Raw genomic sequence first — 21694 nt, 5'->3', positions numbered from 1 at the left:
CACTGAGCAACCTCGGCCCGATATATGAAAGAGACAGAAACGAAGTTTAAAAAAAAGTAAAAGAAAGGAAAAAATCTTTTCAATTTTCTTCTTGTTCTTCATATTCTCTTCTTCTTCTTCTTCTTCTTCTTCTTCTTATTATTATTATTATTATTATTATTAATATTAATATTAATGGTATAGAAATGGTAATTGCAGTGCAGTAAACATTAAAGTCCTATATGTATGATCCTTCGTACTCTTGTGCCTCATATTCTTCCAGAGTACTTAAAACACACAATTTGCATCGTTTTGAGTGGATTCGACTTGAGTTGGAGAAATTTTGTCGATTCGAGTCACCTTTTAAATAAAACTCGCTCCAACTTGCCTATGCCTATCTCCAGAAAGCAGAATCAGTAATACCGCACAAAAACATGGGTGAATTATTTATTACTCACATTCAGTTTGCAATTGCCAACAAATAAACAAGATTTTCATTACCTTCCTATTTTTGTGCATGTACAACACATTCTACTTAATTGTTATGATATTTTATGTTTAATACTAATTATTCATTTTTCAATAATTGTAAATGTATAAATTCAGTAATTCACTATGAATAGAGGCAACCAAAAGTGTTTTTGTAACAAAGAAATAACAACATGAAATGTAAAATCTCCTTTAACAAACTGCCGAGATTTGAGAGTCGAAAAGATTTACACATTCGGGTACCGATTACTTCGAAGCTCCGTAGTCAGAATTTTAGTTTGGGATAGGGGAGTTATATTTTTTAAAAAAATATGTCAATCTCAGCAAAATGCAGTTTTTTAGAGTGACAGAAAAAAGGAATGAAATCTAATTTCTAGTTCTATTAGTCTTGTAGCTCAGAGTGTGGCTGGAAAACGAAAGCTATGAGAAACGTAAGAGTAATGTGGAACAGTTTTAATATTGTTTACGAGAGGGGACAATTCTAGCATCTCGTCTTATCTCTATAACGAGAGGAGAATAAATTTTTATGACAAGACACCCTCGTCAATACTTGTCTTCTGTGCGTGAATATCAGTATTTACTTACGTTAGTATCAAGGCAGAGACGTAGCCCAAGCCGAAGTCTAACCCGGGCCGAACAGGTTTGAACTTATATGGCCGGCACACTATAATTTTAACCACTTTTGAAAAAAGCCTGAATATATGCTTCTTCGGAACCCAAAACGGGAACCTCGTGAATGACATTTTTTCTCCTAGACTTCGGTGAGCATTCAACCAGTAAACAAATACTGTACTTCTTAGAATTCACCAAAAAACATCCCATCTTTTATGTTTATATGCCGTGTTATAATATAATATAAAAGGAAAATAATAAGAGGATATATGAAAGAGACAGTCACGAAAATAAAAAACTGAAAGGGAATTTTTAAATTCTTCTTCTTCTTCTTCTTCTTCTTATTCTTATTCTTCTTCTTCTTCTTCTTCTTATTATTATTATTGTTCCTCATGTCTTCATGCCTTAGAATAATTAAAACTACAACCAATATTTGCTTTGCTTTGAATAGGCTCGACTTCAGTTGGAGAAACGTTTTCGAGTCGAATCAAGTTTGAAATAAAACTCTCTTCAGCTTGCCTATGCACATACCTAAAAAGTAGGATCCCAGCCAGAATTAGTCCGGGATAGGGGACTTATATTTAAAAGAAATGACTATGTTAGCAAAATGCAGAATATTTTAGTCTGAGAGAAAAAAGGAATGAAATCTTTAATTTCTAGTTCTATTAGTTTTGTAGCTTTCAGTCCGTGGCAAAAGTACTGATAGAAATATGGACAATGAATAATGATTATTTTGTAGAACATTCCACTTTAATATCACAGGAAATTCATCTTCCGGTTTGCTTGATTGTGAAAATTTATACAGTATAGTGTTATACGATGTAAAGTATGTGTACTGTCGCAGGCACGTAGCCAGGATATCGTAATGGGTGGGTTCGTGACATGAAATACTGTGGCTATCAGACAAGGGGCTCTTTCATCCTAAGCTATTTTAGTGGAAACATATATTGGTTCATTTAGCCAGGATTTCGTAATGGGAGGAGACTGGGTGGGCATGAAATACTGTGGTTATCACACCAAGTACTCGATCAATCTAAACTGTTTTACTGGTAACATATATTGGTTTGCTAGAACGATAAAATGAGGACATGGTGGTAAATATTCTAATAACAAATTATGAAGAAATCTCCAGTAAAAGAATATAAAAAAAACTATTGAAATGATTTTACAATATCTACGTCCTTACTCTGTTCATTCAAATATAACTATTTTCCTTTCATTATGACCTCAAATATTATAAAAAGTACATATCCAAAAAGTCTTATAAAATATTTTACAATATTTGTGTTTCTTTCTCTGTTGAATCAAACGTTAACAAAAATTTCTTTCTGCCAACTTCTATCTGCTAAAAATGACAAGTTAAAGGAGCAGTAGAAAACTATTCCTGAAATAACATACTTGATACTAGAGAGAAGCAATGACGAAAAATTATGATCAAAAGTGTTCACACTATTAGAGAACGACATTATGTTTTCGAAAGCTTGAAACCTTTCTGATAGTAGCAGACATTCTAAAAATTCTGTAACTTTTCTAAGAATTCCAAACTCACTGACTTTTCCAGGATATCCCATTCATTCATCACCATGTATTACAAGTAATTCGGGTAATGTGTTCCCCATAAGGCTGGAGTGGCGAGGAAACAATGAGAAGAACACGTCGACAACGTTATGGTAAAGTTTGCTTATCATTGGCTACTGCTTATGTAACTTATCATTAGAAACAGACAGTAAAACACTCGTCAATAATTTTTAACGCTGATTCTTCATTTTCATGTTCTTTTTTGTTTAATCATTCCTTAATTTTTAATTTCTGGTTTCAAAGGGGGCTCCGGATCACCCGGACCCACCCTCCCGTGGCTACATGCCTGTACTGTCGCTGATTTGTGACGACAATCAGAAACATAAATAACAGGTAAATTACAGAAATAGTTTTCTATTAATAGTATTCTATTAGGGAAGAAGTATAACTACTCTTATTTTAACACATTTTTGGCTTAAAACTTTTATTCGGTTTCACACCCTTCCCCCTCAAGCTTCGACACAGAAATGGAAGAACATATTTAGAGTTTGATTGTTGATTCCAGTATATTTCAAGCATAATTTCTCCAATCTAGGCCTTTGCGATATGTCGATATACCAATATTGATATTCTCATATATCAACATTCGATATCGCAAACATATCGACATCGATCTATCATCCAGAATTTTAGTGATCGATATTGGAGGAGGGCGAGGTATAAGGGGTCCCTAAGACTTGCGATGGATGAAGAAAAAACTTACTTTTTACAATAACGTCTTCTAATGATAATTTCTTTATTACCACAAACTGCAATGTAAATAAATCCACTTGCAAATTTGCAATATTATATAGTATAATTTCTTAGCCGCCAAAACTTTTCTGTTCTCGGAAAAAAGAAACAAAAAAGCACCTATTTAAAGCATCTGCTTCGAACTCTGACCTAGAATTTATCATAAGAAAGTTCTATTCCTCTCTCTCGAAGATTTTTATCCCTTTTGGCCTTTGGGACCGCTCATTGACAAAAAGTGCACACATGACCGCTATATGCACACATGCTCTTAGGCATAGTAAAAGATTTTGAAAAGGATACGAGTTTTTCATATTATTATTATTATTATTATTATTATTATTATTATTATTATTATTATTATTATTATTATTATTATTATTATTATTGTTTACGACTATGGTTCTATCGCTTTATCTTGCGTGGGAGGCCCTGAAGCCTGGTACGCCACTGGTTTCTTTCCTTCTGTGTTTTCTCTCTTTCCGTTTCGTGTGGATGTTTATTTTTGTGCTGTTAAGCGTTTATATTAAACGTGTACTTTAAGTAACTTTTCTACGAGATTCTCTTTTTTTGGAAGAAGCAGAGAAATGCTTTCCTCTGATATCTATTACTTGCCTTCATCTTCTTTGAACTCCTTAAGTAAGATTATTTTGTAACTTTTTATGTCATCAATTGCCTTCACAATAATAAAATCATCATTCTTAACAATTTATTTTATTCTCTTATTTGCAGTTTGCCATACTGATATATTTGTAACAAAATTTAGATTTGGTCCAACGCATTTCAAATTCTGAACCAACACAAGTTTCGAGCTTTTGGGTTGCCTACTATTGCAGGAAAGGGAGAATTGCAGATGGTAATGCACTTTTGGAGTCGTGTATACATAATACGTATTCAAAATTTCAATCTTGTGTCTTGAAACCTAAGGTCGGAAGAAATTTTTAAATGTCTGAAAGTGACCATATATACCCATCTTTTCATATATATATATATATATATATATATATATATATATATATATATATATATATATATATATATATATATATATGTTCCGCGATATTACTATTTGACCTAGAGTCACAGTTCAAGCGCCATTTTCTTCAGTATAACGAGCCTTTTCCGACGGTACTACTCACATATCCGTATCATATACCTGAACCGGAAAATTTGGGGAAAACTCGGAATGATATTCCGCTTTTTATTGAAAACTCTGAGATTCTCCTACCGCTGATGACCTCATTATATTCTAGAATCAATTCAACTGGTGACTGCATACAACTACAAGACCTACAGTGAGTTCAAACATGGTGCGATGATAACAAATTAGTAATAAATGTATCCAAGAGTAAATTCCTTTGTTTTACGAGAAAAAGAAATCCCATCACCTTGACAATACACTGAAAGAAACTAAACTGTCTAGGCCAAGTACTGTTAAAGATTTAGGCGTTACTTTTTATCCTGAACTAAATTTCAGCCAACACATAAATATGATAACAGCGCATATAGGAAATTAGGTTCAATGTACAGAATAGAGCAAGACTTTTTCAGTGAGATGTTAGCAAATCTTTATTTTACATATGTTAGATGAAAATTAGAATATTGTTCTACTATATGGACCCCCAATAATAAAAAGTACTCTCAAGAAATAAAAAGCATTCAAACGAAATTCTTAAAACTGCTTACATACAAAACATTAGTTTTTATCCCAAATATTTTTCCTGTAACGATCTAGTAAACAAGTTTAATTTTCAAACTTTAGAAAAAAGAAGATGGATGTTAGACTTGTTGTTCTTGTACTAGTTATTAAATAATAAGATTGATTATATGGAATTGGTCTCGAAAATGTCAATGCGGATTCCCACTTGCAAAACCTGAGCATAGAATACATGGACATTTTATTGTGCGAAAGCCAGAAGCAATATATTATTTAAATCCCCTACGTGTAGGCTGTGTACGTTATATAATGACATTGTAAATAAACTTCATAAAGTGGATGTATTTAGTTTCTCAGAAAATAGGTTCCGATCATATGTGAAACAAGAAATTTTCTATAGAAATAATTAAGGATTTTATGTATGTGACATTTACTGTATGTACACAACACTATAATTGGGCATTAAGCCTGCTGTGTTGTATATTAAATAAATACCTTTTTTTTTTTGGAAAAATCCCGCCAAAACACTTTGCCTTTCAGGCTCGGGCCTGAGTTCAAGCAGGGATCTGATTTTTTTAAAAAGAATACATTATTGTATACATAATATGTGTGCAAAATTTCACTGTTGTATCTTGAAACAAAGGGCGGAAAAATTGTTGCAAGTCTGAACTTAGGCCCTATACATATATATACATATTATACAAATTTACTGCGTCATTACTATTTCGCCTAGAGTCATGGTTCAAAAGCCATTTTCTTCAGTATAACAAGCCCTTTCCAACGGTGCCACTCGCATGTCCTCATCATACACCTGAAAAAATAAGGAAAAAACAGAAATTTTTCTGAAAAATCACCCTCTCGGAACACTTGCGCCCCTCGAGGCTGGCCCTGGTTTCACGTATGGATCTCAAAAATTTAAGGAATACCCAAAGGTACACACAATCTGTATGGAAAGTTTCAATCTGATACCTTGGAAACTAAAAGCGTGAAAATCTTTTGAAATTTGCCATAAGAAAAAAGTCACACCCCTCCGTCCCTACTTGACGCCGCCAAGTTGAACATCCGTTCCCAAAACGCATCTAGGCTGTTCTTTGGTCTTTTTTTGACTTGACCAGTAGAAAAAAATCGGCTTAAATACCTATTATAGAGCCTAACTAAGCGGTCAAAACGATACTACGCCATGGTATAAAAATATACCATAAATCCTAAAAGGGTTAATGAAATATGGATTGTTTTGAGTTATCTGCTGCAGATGATGTTCCCAAAGTACAACATTTACAAAGAAATGAACATAATCAGACGAAATATCAGCTTAAGTGTAACAAAAGAGGTAATAACATTTATCAATATATGATGATTAATTAGGGAGAAAAACGAAATTAAATTCTAGAGTTCACATATTGATGTGATATTAGTTAAATAGAGAATAGAGCATAATATCTCAATATTTCAAACCCACTGTCTTATTAGCTAAAGCCTATGACAAACATCTTGGAATTTCAGCTAAACGAATAAAACGCAAGCAGCTCTGAAGCGATGTTGCCGAATGCTAAGGGGTGTGGCTATGGCTAAGCGGACGAACTACAGCGCGATTACGTGGCAGAGGATAGACGTGGATGTATACAAAATAAACGTGGCAATACCGCTAGCCTCTCATTTGCTATCAGCATTTAAAGGGAACTTGGAGCGCCGCATACAAATGCCAAGATGTTTAATCTGGGGCGTATATGCTGCAGTAATGGAGGGAAAACAGAAATGTAGAGCAGATACTAATAGGCGGGGAGTTGCACCTGAACTTAATGTGTTGAAATATTTGGGGTGCTATCCAGGGGTAAAAGTGGATCTGAAACGGTTACAAAATAAAGTGTTCCTAGACGGGCACGAGATAAGACGTACACTGCAGTAAATAATCGGCAATGTTCTGAGTTAGTACGGTACTAATAATGGATTTTTACCTCTATTGAAATAATAACGTCCTTGCACGGAACCTTCCCGAAGCAAATAACACTGCGCGGCGTGGCGGTCTCAGCGCAGTCTCCCACAGTATTCACGAAGCCCGTGGCACATATTGCAGTGCATTCTAGCGTATTTCGTCGGAAACGTCTCAGCACTGAACACTTGGCGTATTTAGTTGCACTAGCGCATACAGCTGCAGTTACCTTATGTTCATAAGCATTTCTATGATCTTGTTACTTCTGAAATGTCCATATCATCTTCTAATACGATAAAACAATTCTTTAAACAAGTTCTAATTGAAATATGTTATACAGGGTGGCCCAAAAGTAGGTATTCAGTCCCGTATTGATCAACTCATTGCTTTTTATATCATTTCTTATTGTTATCCATGAGGTAGACTTAGTTTCTTTATTATCTGTTCTTAATGTCTTTTTCCTTATATCTTAAGCTTGGAAGAGCCGAAGCAAATAAACCTATAAGCCAGAATGTTATACTTGATTAACGCAATGGTGTATACCTACTTTTGGACATCCTTTCTTGTTATTTCCGTCACTTTCAAATCCAACTTTTCTTCAGTTTGTCTTCAAGTGCAAATTACATGTGATCATTTAAACTCATTTTCTATCTTGAATCTATCTCGAATTCACTGCAGCTAGTAAATCTTCTCTTTGATACGAGGTAAACAAGTTTGCTCGTTTTTCTTATAATGTATATCGCCATTTCTAATTCTTGAGGCTTATTTTTAAAGAAGAGATCTATAATTTACATACTTTCACTTTCGACAAACTCAACAAAAAAGATCTATGCGTTTCACGTTCTCCATATCCGAAATTTGTTATTGATTTTTTTCATTCAGGTTCCTTGTGTGATTCTGTGTTTAAGTGTTCTATGATAATCGTCAAGTAATTGTTTTCTTTGTTAATGCACTTGCTAATTTCTTCTTAACCTGCGTATTGCATACAATACGTTTTTCAAAAGCCCGTCATGGCTACGAATATTTAAGAACATGCCCCGAATCTCGGTTAGTGTATTCAGGAAGTGTCGAAATTACTGTAGAAAAGGCAGCTGGTTTTTGTTTTTACCTACAGGTGGATCTATTGTCTGCTGAAGGCGGGTAGAAGACAATTGTGGTTATGGACGCATCTGATCCAGGTACATCGATTGAATAATTTCTCAGAAAATAAAACATAGTGCAGTAAATTTCAAGTTTAATGATTTACATATTTTTTGCTTATATTACGAAGGGAAATCTACAATTTTCCTTGTGTATTGTATGCAATACATAGCAATTTGAGACCCAAAGTATTGCATACATACGACCCATTACCGATCAATAGAAAAGCAGTATGGCAAAATTGTTTTTAAATATGTACTATTGGGTCTATTGTTACCGAATATACAAAATTTCATCAAAACTTCTTGACAAATAAATGCTCGGGTCTCAGGAGGTTAAAATTCTTCCAATTATTATTGGTTTGTTATGGAAGCATAACTGGAATCATTTGCAATTTATATTCATGAGAGTTGGTAACAAGTTTTTATTGCTCGACTAGACTTCAGTTTATTGTTGATGAGCAAGGGCGCCGATCCTGGGGGGGGCAAAGCTCATGTGGGCCCCCTATTGTATTTATAAATATACAATTTTTGGCATAATTTGAATATAATTTGTCTTAAAATCCTCATATATATACCTTTTGCAACTGAATGCCCCCTCCCAAATCTACAGAAAAATCGCGCCCGTGTTGATGAGAAATCAAAAATGGGCCATCAAACTACATACTGATCCTCTCTAACAGAGAAGGTGACTGTTTTTCAAATTGATAAGTTCTCCTTTCTCCTTATTTCCTGTAATGTCTCAGTTAATCTTCTGTAGCTATACTTCCAACTTTTTGAATCTTGCATTTATGTAGGATTGGTTAGTTTTAAATCAGAATCTAATTTTTAACTTCCAATTTTCTTAATACCATTCGCCTGCATTGTCTTGTCCAGCCACATTTCGGCTGCTGAAGAATGACGCCTGTGGCTTTTTTCATATTGTTGTGGCTTATTGAAAAAAACTGGAGATATTTGGTCATACAAATTCCTACCTTGTCTACCTTCTTATCATAAGTGAAATTCATATTATTCTGCTATGGAAGGGGGGAAGTTTTTCTTCAAACGATTGGGTCTGCCGGTTCCACCTATCATTGACTCTAATTTCAGTATATTTATCTTCTTGTAATTACACATCAGACATCTCTTGCGAATCATGTACGAGATTTTTTTGCAATTATTTTTTTGTGTAGGGGGTAGGGAGTGATTTAATACAGAGGTTTATACTACGTTCATCCTGAGGTCTGCAAACGCTTACAGGTCTACCGTTAAAAATAAATCTATGATCCTATGTCAGCTAAATGTTTTTCTTTTAGAAAAAACGCATATACAACATTTTAAAGTATTTTGGTATTGATTTTGATAGGTATAGGGACATTCCTCTTTAATTATGTACTTGCATAATGACTTAAGTAGGTTATGTGTTCCCAGGCTCGTATTTAGATATTGTGAGCCTCTGTGTTCTCGAAGAATTTGCCGCTCCCCACAACAAGGAAACAAGCCGTTATTCTATAGACATACCTGCTCAAGTTCAGTATAACAAATAATCATAAGCCTATGATGGCAATATGTTGTAGCGTTTTAGATATTACAAGTTACAGCGCAATTTTAAATGGCGCAGTTGTCTCAATATTGACTTATAATTTATTCATGTAAGGTGTAGTCTACTGCCTCCGAAAACGCATTTTTTTAAATTCTTAACAAACAATTCAGTTATATCATGTCGTCTTTTATATTTCAAAACTTCACTTAAATTATGACTGACTTTCTAAATTATGACTTACTTTTCCGATTGTAACAATTGTACATGGAACTAAAATGTAGGCAGTGTTTCTGACATTATTTATTTTTAATACATCATATAATTACAGATTACAATGAGTTCAGTAGAAAGCATTTTATGAAATCTGATGTAAAAATATTATATTAACTTACATGATGAACAGTCTTCGTCTAGCTTAACCGTGAGCAAAATCATTGGTTATTTCGTCAAAATTTAGCCTGTTGTTATATCTCAGTCTATACACAGAACTCCTGCACTTACAAGTAGTTCTTGTAATTGGTTTAAGCGCATGTAGTTTTCATTCTTCTTAGAACAGAAAACGATCTTTCATCTGAACAGTTGGTTGCAGCCATGTCGTTATACATTTTCAGCACAAGACAAATATTGAAATAAATTTGTTGCATTAACGTTTTGTTCAAACTTGACAAAGTCCAGGGTTTTATACTTTGTCACATGTCTTGTTTATCGCTTCTTGTTCAATAATTTTAATGAAAACTTTAAGATGAATAAACTCATTTATTAAACGATCTTCCAAATCCGTATTCTACTATTCACGAAGTTCTTTTGTTGGATTCATTACACTAGCCGGCTCAAGATTTGTAAGTTTAGAAATAAAATAAAATCTAGACGCAAAATTTGTCTTCACATATAGGTATATTGTTTATTTTTAGATCCTTCTTTAATGGTCAATTACGGCATAAAAACTTAAGCATTTTAAAATTTATTTAACTATATTACTTTTGACTCTTCATTTTCATGTGTAGATAACTTATCATTTACGACTTTACTCATATTAGAATCAGGCTGATCAAAAAAAAAAAAAGTTCTTTTTTTCTCTTCCTCGTAGATGAGGTCATGTTAGGATCTAACGATATTTTACTTAGTTTTAATGTAATAGTCTCATTTACATTTTCCACAACTTGGGATTTGTATTCATGATACAATCCCCTAATTTCTTCAAGATAACCAATCGACATTTCATAAAGCTCCTTGGAAGCAGATACATCCATATCTTTTGCTTGTAGCTTTTTCATTGTCTTCCCAAACTGTTGGAATATAGCATTCCATAAAAGCCTTGTCAATAAACTTTCGACAAACTCAACTAGGCAGATCTATGCATCTCACGTTCTCCATATCCGAAATTTGTTATTGATTTTTTTTCATTCAAAACCACTTAAATTTACTGAATGTGCAGCTCAGGGAATATAAAAAGCTAGTGGATTGATTGCTTTGATTCTTGCCTACAAGCTAGAATATTTTACCTGACATGTTTGAGTAAATGTCATAAGGTTGACCCCTTCAATCAAATATATATAAATTTATACTTCTCAAACCGCCAATACTGTGTGTGCTAAGTTTTCACCTATGTGCCCAGGATTTTAGAAGGTTAAATATCTCTCAAGTGTTCTCCCTATCTCATTTACATAATGAACAATGAAAGTTAATTGGCCACTATGAGTAAAATGTGGAGATGAGTATATTATTATTGAATAATATTTACACAGTCGAACCTCTTCAACAATCTTAGACTACTTTCTCTCTCATAGTTTTAATAGGTAAGTTTCACAAACTACTCGACTGAAACATGATGTCCTTCCGTTACCCGAATTTGCATAGTGTGAAATAAAAGCAGATAGAAGGGGGTAATAATCAGCTATTAATTCAAGGCACATCATAAAATTGCCGTTGTCCTCTGACCAAAAGGAAGGGGAAGGAGAGCGGCGGCGAACGAGACCTGAGTGGAATCCTATAAGCAGTGTTACTAAATGCCAACAAAACCTTCCCTAACTTATTTCTACGGACTAGTAATAGCTTAAATAACGAAGTAAAACACACGAATGAAATGTTTGCTCTTTCAACAATATACACTGCTGATAACAATATACACGAATGACATTGAATATTTGACTTCATAAATCGTTCTAGTTATATTGGAAATTACTTTAATTATCGATTCCTCCAGTAGTTGACCAAATATTATAATTATTGGTGTTAAGAAAAATAATTGTCAATATTATTCATCGCCAGAGATGATTTAATTGCATTTTAAATATCATTTTATTATGTTTTTTAATTTTAAAAAATACTAAAACTGTCGCCTCCCAAATTTTGCCGTTCTGTGCTCGAGCACAGAATCACATGCCTAAATAATTATGGGCCTGTGTGTTTCAAAAGATGAAATGAAATTTCTAGCTTTAGGCCTGACGTTATGTCCTTTAATGTAAAAGAGACGATAATTAATGAACGCGAATGATAATTAAGAAATCAGTGGAATAGTAACATGAAAAAAGCGAGATAACCACGGACACGGTGTCGCCCATCACACTCACTTGCACTGGGACTGAACCAGTGACCCCATTGCACTAGAAGTGAAGCGCTCTCTATAGGGTAAACTCCTCAAAGTTTTATGAAATATTATGTAAAAATATGAAAAATTCTTCTAATATCAAGAGGCCTTAGTCCCGCAAGTAGGACAAACATATGTTCCCTAATCACAATCCTTAAATGGCTTCATTTTTATATCTCCTTCCTGCATTAAGATGCTGGAATTATAACATTTTCTGTTTGCTTGAATATTGCCAGAAGTACAGAATAGACAAAGGGAGAATGAAAATGTGTTGAATTGTCTAGAAAAGGACTTATCAAGGAGAATAACTAGTACAAAATTATTTATATTGGAATAGGTAAATTTTAACTTTAGTGCTTACAGTTTTGGTTTATATCTTCATCATCAATTAACTCCTGCAGCTTATGAAGATGAAATTTATAAATTGTTCGATCATTTTCTTCAATTTCTTGAAAAGATTTCCACAAAAAACAAACCGGTGTGGATTGAAGAACTTCAAATACACCATCTCTTATAGCTTGTTGTTTTTCTACAAAACACGAAACATAGTTGTAAAATTAAATAAATTAAGATTATAATAGTACAGTGATAGAAATGTTTAAGAAATGACAAGAAACTCATCTATTAATTGTGTCTCTAAGGACTGTTATACGTTGAGTTATTTAAAGACAAGAAGTAACAATAATTTGTTCAATTCTCACAGCGAAAAAATAATACATTTAAGAATACTCGTTTCCTTCTGTGGGTACAAAATTAATCTCTCTCTCTCTCTCGCTATATATATATATATATATAAATTTGGAAAGTTTTTGATCTAAGTATTCTCTGTAAGAGCATTTGGCACGTGATATAGTTATACTTTTATAGAACATGGGTACATTGATTCTCCCTTCTTAAAATTTGGGAAGGGTACATAGGACTGTACTCCTTAATATTTTGGAAATTGCCAAAGGGCCTATCCGCTTTGCCGTAAGGACTAAACTATGTCACGTGATCATGTCAAACGTCACGTTGCTAAATCGAGTCTGGAGATTCCAAACCCAAATGTGAGATATTTCAAGCACGTAGCCTTCGCGTGAGGCGCCCTGGGTAATTCACAGAAGATGCATATTCTTTATCATTATTATTGATTTTATTCAAACAATTGGACTTTTGACAATATTCTATCCATATTTACCTTAGGTGCTATACATCGTTTTTAAGCTCTTCATTATGTCATTGCAATAAGATTTCAATTAGTTATTTCCTTAGTATAGTTTCTGAGATATGTGGCGACTTTACTTTTTGGTTGATTTTCCATTGACTTTAATGTTAATGTTTCCTGATTTTTTTACTATGTTCCATCCACTTTAGGGCAATTTGCTTTAGGAATATAGGAAAGGAGGGCAAAGCGGATCACTTAACTTCAAGGGCATCAAATGGCAACTAAAATTAAGACTAGGAAACTAAAGTTTTGAGGAAATATTTTATGATTATTAAACTTTCAAATAACAATACAATAGTAACAAGGATTGAATATACATAAATGATATTGCTTAATTACTGAACTACTGCAATTTATTCACTTTGCTCCACCGCACAGTGGGCCAGAATCAGAATCTGACTGGAAAAAAGTAGTTTTGGCAACTACGTCTAATCTACATTCGAACACCACAGTTGTGTTAAGTAATAAATATGGGTTCTTGCTGCGTATCAGTAAACACGGATAACAGCATATAGTGGCGGCAGCAGCACTTCAAAATTGATAGTTCATTATCTGTTTTATAGCGCGCTGAATTGGGGTAGTATGAACGTAAGGTTTGCGGTTTAATTGCGCATGTGAAAAGGCAACGAACGATCGCAAAATAAGCTATGAGTAAAGGTATATGTATATGTACTTGCTGTTTGGCTAAAGTTTTGATTGATTGGTTTACGTTGCTGTTCTGTAGAAGCATTTCTAGAGAGTCTAAGTATTCACGTATTGAAGAACTGCTATTGGAAATTGAAATTGAGATTTAAAAATGTACGTTCATGTCTGTATTGAGATCTTTCGTCATGGTGTAGTTTGATATATGTATTTCGAAATACAGTTGTGGTCTACTGCCCGTTCTTGCCCGATTTTTATATTTATCGTCTTTTCAAAGTTAGGTGTAGCGAGCCGGATACGCTCTTCGTTACGTGAAGAACCTGTACGAGGTATTGCTTTCTAAACCATCAAACAAAGCACTTTATAATTATGATACGAACAGTTATGGAATGTAAAATCTTTCTGTGGATGTTCTTCGCAGTGTGAGAGTGACTTTAAGTGCCTTCAAGGATAACATTTGAGGAGGAAGTTTCTGTAACAGAGTTTTACATCTTCCCATTCACCATTGTGAACACAAGTTTAGGGATATCATTTACTTCCTTCTCCTGAATTGGTACATTAGTAGGCTCGAAATTACGTATTTGCGTTTCCATTGAACATACCTCTTTTCTGGTACAATAATGTAATGGGTCGACAAAATCTAGGCGACGATGGTTTGGGATTTTGCTACAAAATTGCTTTGTCAACTCCCCATCGGATGTTGAATACAACTGTGAGGGAACGAAGGAAATAGCAAAAATATCTGAGCCACTAGTTCAATTTATCTTCTGTTTCAACTTTCTGCTTATATACATTATGACAACTGCTTCCATTGCAATCCCACTCACACACTAATTTCATTATGTCTCCATCTTTGATGGAATGTTTAATATAATCTTCATGTAAAATCACGATGCGCTCAATTGTCTGATTTACTATTGCTTGTAAATTATCTTCGGCTGACGTGTCAGCTACTATAATATTCTTTTCTCTGGGATAACGCTTTAATTTTGCTTCCCACACTACTTTATACGACGGATATATGTCACAATGTTTTGCCTTTGCACCTAGTCTCAAATGTGCATACGGTCTTTTTGTTAAGTTGTTATCTATAATAACTGCCACGACTTCATCCGGAGAATAAGTGTTTGAGAGAATTTTGACGAATGATAAGCCTTTTTGATTTTCGCTGCTCCCTTAGGTGTCGTTTGAGTGATTTCTCCTAATACAACCGCGGCATCTCTTTTTCCAGCAGCTCTCAATGAACATTGGGTAGCCAACACCAGCTCTTACTTAGAATGCTTTGTAACGAGTGGTTGTACAAGTTTTTTCTTCGACATTGTTTCCGGATCTTCGAAGAGTTTACTAGGTCTGCCTGATTTGCTTGTCAAAGGCCTATGCTCTTGGCTTCAAGAGATCGTTTTGAAACCAGTAAATACTTTATAAGAGAACTTAATATGTCCTTCCAACCAATCATTATATTTGGATAAAAATTTATCAGTCATTCTATTCCACAGCTTCCAACGCTTCTCGAAATCACTTTGAAGGCACTCTCACACTGCGAAGAACATCCACAGAAAGAATTTACATTCCATAACTGTTCGTATCATAATTATAAAGTGCTTTGTTTGATGGTTTAGAAAGCAATACCTCGTACAGGTTCTTCACGTAACGAAGAGCGTATCCGGCTCGCTACACCTAACTTTGAAAAGACGATAAATATAAAAATCGGGCAAGAACGGGCAGTAGACCACAACTGTATTTCGAAATACATATATCAAACTACACCATGACGAAAGATCTCAATACAGACATGAACGTACATTTTTAAATCTCAATTTCAATTTCCAATAGCAGTTCTTCAATACGTGAATACTTAGACTCTCTAGAAATGCTTCTACAGAACAGCAACGTAAACCAATCAATCAAAACTTTAGTCAAACAGCAAGTACATATACATATACCTTTACTCATAGCTTATTTTGCGATCGTTCGTTGCCTTTTCACATGCGCAATTAAACCGCAAACCTTACGTTCATACTACCCCAATTCAGCGCGCTATAAAACAGATAATGAACTATCAATTTTGAAGTGCTGCTGCCGCCACTATATGCTGTTATCCGTGTTTACTGATACGCAGCAAGAAACCTTATTTATTACTTAACACAACTGTGGTGTTCGAATGTAGATTAGACGTAGTTGCCAAAACTACTTTTTTCCAGTCAGATTTTGATTCTGGCCCACTGTGCACCGGTAGGGCAAAGCGGATCATGATAGTGGGGCAAAGTGAATAAGCAAAAACTCATACATTAAAAGTCAGTGTTTAATGCAGATATGCAAAATAGAAATTGTATAGAAGAACAATATATGTGTACACAGTCTAAGATCATAGAATGACACCTAAATGAACTGCCTTACATACCAGAAAATTAAAATGTTTAATATTTTGTGATTATTAGCCTAACACATCTAAATATAGAATTAAGTCTAGACAAAGCTTGAATACACATGATCCCTAAATATGTTTGAAAAGCTCATGTCCATGGAAGTTTTTTTTTTCTTATCAAGTAGGCATGTAGTATCTAGTTTCTTTCAATCTATAGTAACCCTAATGAGTACAATCTACGTAGTAGCAAACAGATTTAAAAAAACAATAATATGGCTTAGGGCTGAAAATAATATCACATCACACGCTTGGTTTGCACAGACCATAAATGTAAATGTCTTGTCCCTTATAATAATCGGTACAGTTTTCGTGAAACCATGACAGACAAATAGAACACTGAATCCAGTCTTCATTAAGTGAATCTGAATAATATTCATGACAGAACTTTCATTGGTAACTACCGACTCCTTCTGGTGATTTTGAATGTTTTTCTTTGTAATTCCAGATGTAATTGGAAGAGCTATAGCCGCAGTAAAACATTTATTCTTGCAGAAGAACCTTGAATGGTAGATTTCCTTCTTTTCTCTGGTACTTCCTTTACGGAAGTTGCACCAGTACTTGGTTCGGTAGACATAGTAGACTTGCTATACTTCTTCGCACTCTTCTGTTTTAAACATTTCTTGATAGGGGTACTCGTTAGTTCCTCTGCACGTAGAGACCTCAAGCTTCCCCCCTCCCCGAACAAAATTTCACCGTACGCCACTGTAGTCATTAGTACTGAACATGTGGGGAACATTTTACGTAAATTGATTCGAGGCAAAAAGTAGAGAAACGAAGAAACAAACAAAGAACTGAAGTAAATTAAAATCATTTTAAAAGATGTAAAATCAAACTAATAGTTTCTTAACAATGGTATAGAATTACATAGTTTAATATAGGATAAGCTGCGTTAATAGCCGCTGCGATTATTTAAGTGAACTCCTATCCTAAGCCAACTTACTACTACAACTACTGATGTTACTCTACTACAACTACCACCACTACTACTATTACTACTGCTATGTTTTTGTTCGGCGAGTGTTAACGGAACAAATTCAATATGAATTTCAATATTCAAATTTGCTGTGTTCCAACGTGTACGTACCGTCAATACCACATTTAGTGCCAAACAGATGTTCTAAAACAGTACTGCATTATGCTTGGGGCAAAGTGATTCGCTATTCCCTTTGCCCCTTCTAAATTTATTCTCTTTGCCCCACACTACCACATGAGACAAAAGACTGTCTACAGCATATGGACGACGTATTTACGATAATTCTCAAACATGGTAACAAAGGTAAGATCCCACCTTGTCCATGCATAGGGTGTTCGCAAACATTCTACGGAATAGTAAGAAAATATTTCAAAATCCTCATCTCTTGAATTTTTTAGCAAAATGCGTATTTTCTTTTCTTCTCCTCTCTCGTCTAAACAACAACACGTACACACAAAACAGTAATGTCCTTCTCTTATTTCACTAGTGACGTCATAAACTGGGGCAAACATTTCTTGCCCTCTGTTTTCAGTTGACTGTAAATTGCGTTATTCACTTTGCCTTATATATCCACTTTGCCCCCCTTTCCTCTATACGATCTACATAGTCTCTTCTAGATTTGAGTGAATTTCAGCCATCTCCCTCAAAGTCTGTTTAAAACTTGATACTGTACTATAGGGTCGGGGTATATACCTCAGTGAATTTGGGTGGTCCATCTCTTTTCCATTTGGGTGGTCCATATCTTTTAGGGTAAAAATGTCAAGAAATATAAGTTCTGATGATTTCCTTTTTTTTTTTTTTTTTTTTTTTTTTTACCTATTCTATCTTCTTTGATGAGGCTTTATTACGTTATGAAATTATACGAGTGAATATTGATTCATTCCCGTTCATAATACATGAATACATTGGTGTTTACATCTTAAGTCTTGGAAGAAGTCTTAAATTTGGGAATTAACAAAAAAAAAAAAAAAAAAAAAAAAAAAAAAATTGATAAATTTTCTCTATAACCGGAATATATACATGTTTATGTGGTTGCCTTGCAATGTTCCTTTTTCTCTTCTTTATCGAAAGGATAATGTCTTCTGTAATCTGACTCCACTAAACTTCTTTTATATAAATCTCTTTCGATAGCACACTATAATAAAAGCTCGCATGGACGGGTTAATTCGTTTGTATGTTAAATGAGTGCTCATTAATATATTATATACTTATATTTTGGCGTTAGATATTACAATTGCTACAATGTCGCACGGACGTCTTAACACTAGGATCGTACCTCTCCAACTAACTTATTAAACTCTCTTTTCGCACTCAGTGTATCCAACTACAATATAATACCACTAATTCATTTTTTCTAACTTTTTTTATGCATACAAAAGAATTCGACTGATCTTTGACAAAATACTAAACACTACAGCCTTGTGGTTGTTTGTGTGGCTGCTTATTCCCTTTTATGGGTAAAAATTGTCAAAAATTGCGAGGGTTTTAATTACTATATAATCTTTAATGAAGCTTTAATGTATTATATGCTTACATAGATGAGAACAGGGGTCAAGTTTCGTTCATACAACATGGGTATATTCATGCTATCCTTTTAAAATTTGGGAGGGGTACACTGACTCATCCTGTAAATTTGAGATTTGGGAAGAAACAAAATTAGTAATTCTTCTCTAAGACTCGAACATATATTTTTGTAAATTTGGTTGATACTGCTTGTTCCCTTTTATGAGAAAAATGTCAATAATTGAGAATTTCGAGGTTTCTAACTTAATAAATCTTCTTTGGTGAGGCCTAGTTATTATATGCTTACAGAGATTATCACAGAGGTAAATTCTCTTTCATAGAATATGAGTACATTGATGCTCCATTATCAAAATTTGGAAAGGGTACATTGAGGAACTTAGTAAATTTAGGAACTGTCAAGAAACGTACATTATTAACTGTTCTCTAGGACTTAAATATATACTTCTGTAAATTTGAACTTAAATATATATACTTCTGTAAATCTGGGAACGGTTCGAGATATCGATTTCACACAAATGCCATTGAAGTTGCTGCCCTACAGGAAGACTTGTTGCTCACATTTCCGTATAATTTCGCATGGAACTTTTTCTTTCTACGGCAAATCTACCATGTGCCCTTTTAGGGTGAATCCTTTATCAAGCCCATTAGTCACTGGATGCTGTCCATGCTGTAGCTTACTCCCTACTATACATTTGGTCCTTCTGCAGTCTTGTTATACATTCGTTCGTTTTATTGTACGGACCCTATAATTTCTCAACTTTAGAGCCTCATATATCCCTTACTTGGAAACACTGATAATCCACTTTTTGCTTAATTTCTTTCACGTTTTATGCCAATGGTTTTAATGCCATAAAATGACATACGTTGTCTTTGGAAAGCTATAAGTTTGTGTTGCGATCTCTTGGTCGCGTGTGCCCTTCCGATAGGTACCAAGTTACCTGCATACACTTTTCATTTTCTGCTTTTTCCAGTGTTTAGGGGTACAATTCGGCCCAGCCCCACCCGGTCACTGCTTTATATATGTGGTATTATACGAAGCGGGGAAACAAGGAGTTTCTGTACCGAGTGACTATCACCACGATGATTAGCGATCCGCAATGTCAGGGTACCAATTTTCATAAAATTTAGCTGTCACGGTTCGCATATGTCCCTTGTAAGATAGATTGTAACAGATGGTCATAAGAATGAATATGGGGTTCTATGATTTTTCATTGGATATCAGTACCTTGAAACACTCTTCTTAAATTTCGGGAGAAGTATATTTAACCCATCCTTAAACATTATCAAATATAAAAATTTATAATTATTATCTAGGACTCAGGTAAATTTGGGTTAGTGCTCTCAACGGGTCGGGTCGGGTAGGATTAAAGACCGACCCGACCCGACCCGACCCGACCCGTGATCCGATCCGATTGACCTGACCCGACAACCCGACCCGAGCGGACCCGATTGACCCGACCCAACAACCCAATCCGAGCTGACCCGACCCGAGTAGCCTGACCCGAGCTGTCCCGACTGACCCGACCCGACAACCCGACCCGACACGTTTGAGAGCACTATGGTCACGACACTGGGTGAACGCCAAGATGCACTCCCATTGGGAATTAAACCGGTACCACGTGTACCGAAGTCTTACACGTTAACCACTAGCTAGATCAAGCGGGGGATTTGTATATGCATCTTAATGAATATTTGGCACTTTTGAGGTTTGGTTATTTCTTTTTATAACTGATACCAATGTCCGACGTGGAAGAAATTTATTTTTTCTTGCTTTAGTTCTATGTGACGAAATATTTATTCAAGGTCAGTGTTCTCACCTGCTCGAACGGCAGGGGGTCTTCTCGGACAGTAGCAAGAGTCAATTGGAGGAGACAAAAGGAAATCGTTTAACTACAATGACAAGGGTTGAGGAAACGGAAGAACACCTGTGATATTTCCAACCCTTCAACTTTCATTCCAAACTAGGTTCTTATGATTCCGGGACCCGCGCCACTGATTTATCTTTCTCGGTAATTAAAACGTATTTTACAGTATATATAGTTGCAAGTAAGAAGATACATAATATGAATTTTGTAATTTAAAATTTAAAAATACAGTATGATAATTAATTATAAAGTACTAATTTTATTTCATCACTTTCAGCCCAACAAATGAAATTCAAACAATTCGCACCCTGGGTCTTGGTCATCAATACTGCGTCTTATTCTTTGTCTTGCACAGTCAAGTCTTGGTCCTGCATTTCGTAGTCTTGCTGCTCTTTCATGCTATACAAGAGCCAAGAATGCTCGCCTCATCGGTACTACAAATTAAGACCAAATGTGATTTTGATTATGGTCTTTCATACTATACGGAAAGCAAGAAAATATGCTCATCGCTATTTGGTGATCACCAAAACAAGGCCAAGAGCAAGATTACCATGTCTTCGTCTTGCATATCAATCTTTATCTTATTCTTGTATCGATGTTGTTGGGCTTGGTGAAATAAAATGAAATATTCAGTTTAAGGTCCCTCGATTCTGCACCGAGGTTAAGGTATATGGTGACCATGAGAAATAAATGCAATGGTGGAATGAAGAAAGTGGGAGGAAACAAGAGAACCCCGAGAAAACCCACTTCATGACGTTTCTCCACCACAAAGCCCACTTAGCACAAGCTGGAATCGAACCGTGGACACCATGCACCAGAGATGAATTCTCTACCACTGA

The 21694-nt window shown here is 34.8% G+C and overlaps 1 protein-coding gene across 1 annotated transcript in view; it reads right to left on the bottom strand.

Annotated features, from left to right (window-relative positions):
• Positions 1-21694, bottom strand: part of LOC145686221 (uncharacterized) — a 307734-nt gene that overhangs the window by 137586 nt on the left and 148454 nt on the right. The window contains exon 11 of the mRNA XM_081759284.1: positions 12584-12751. Within this exon, the coding sequence (XP_081615410.1) occupies positions 12584-12751 (168 nt within the window). The remainder of the gene's footprint in view (positions 1-12583; positions 12752-21694) is intronic.

The sequence above is a fragment of the Thermobia domestica genome, chromosome 5 (assembly GCF_964235325.1).
Source record: "Thermobia domestica chromosome 5, izTheDome1.hap1.1, whole genome shotgun sequence".
Classification (NCBI taxonomy): Eukaryota; Metazoa; Arthropoda; class Insecta; order Zygentoma; family Lepismatidae; genus Thermobia; species Thermobia domestica.
The sequence above is the reverse complement of the archived record's forward strand: the minus strand, read 5'-3'. Positions and strand labels throughout refer to the sequence as shown.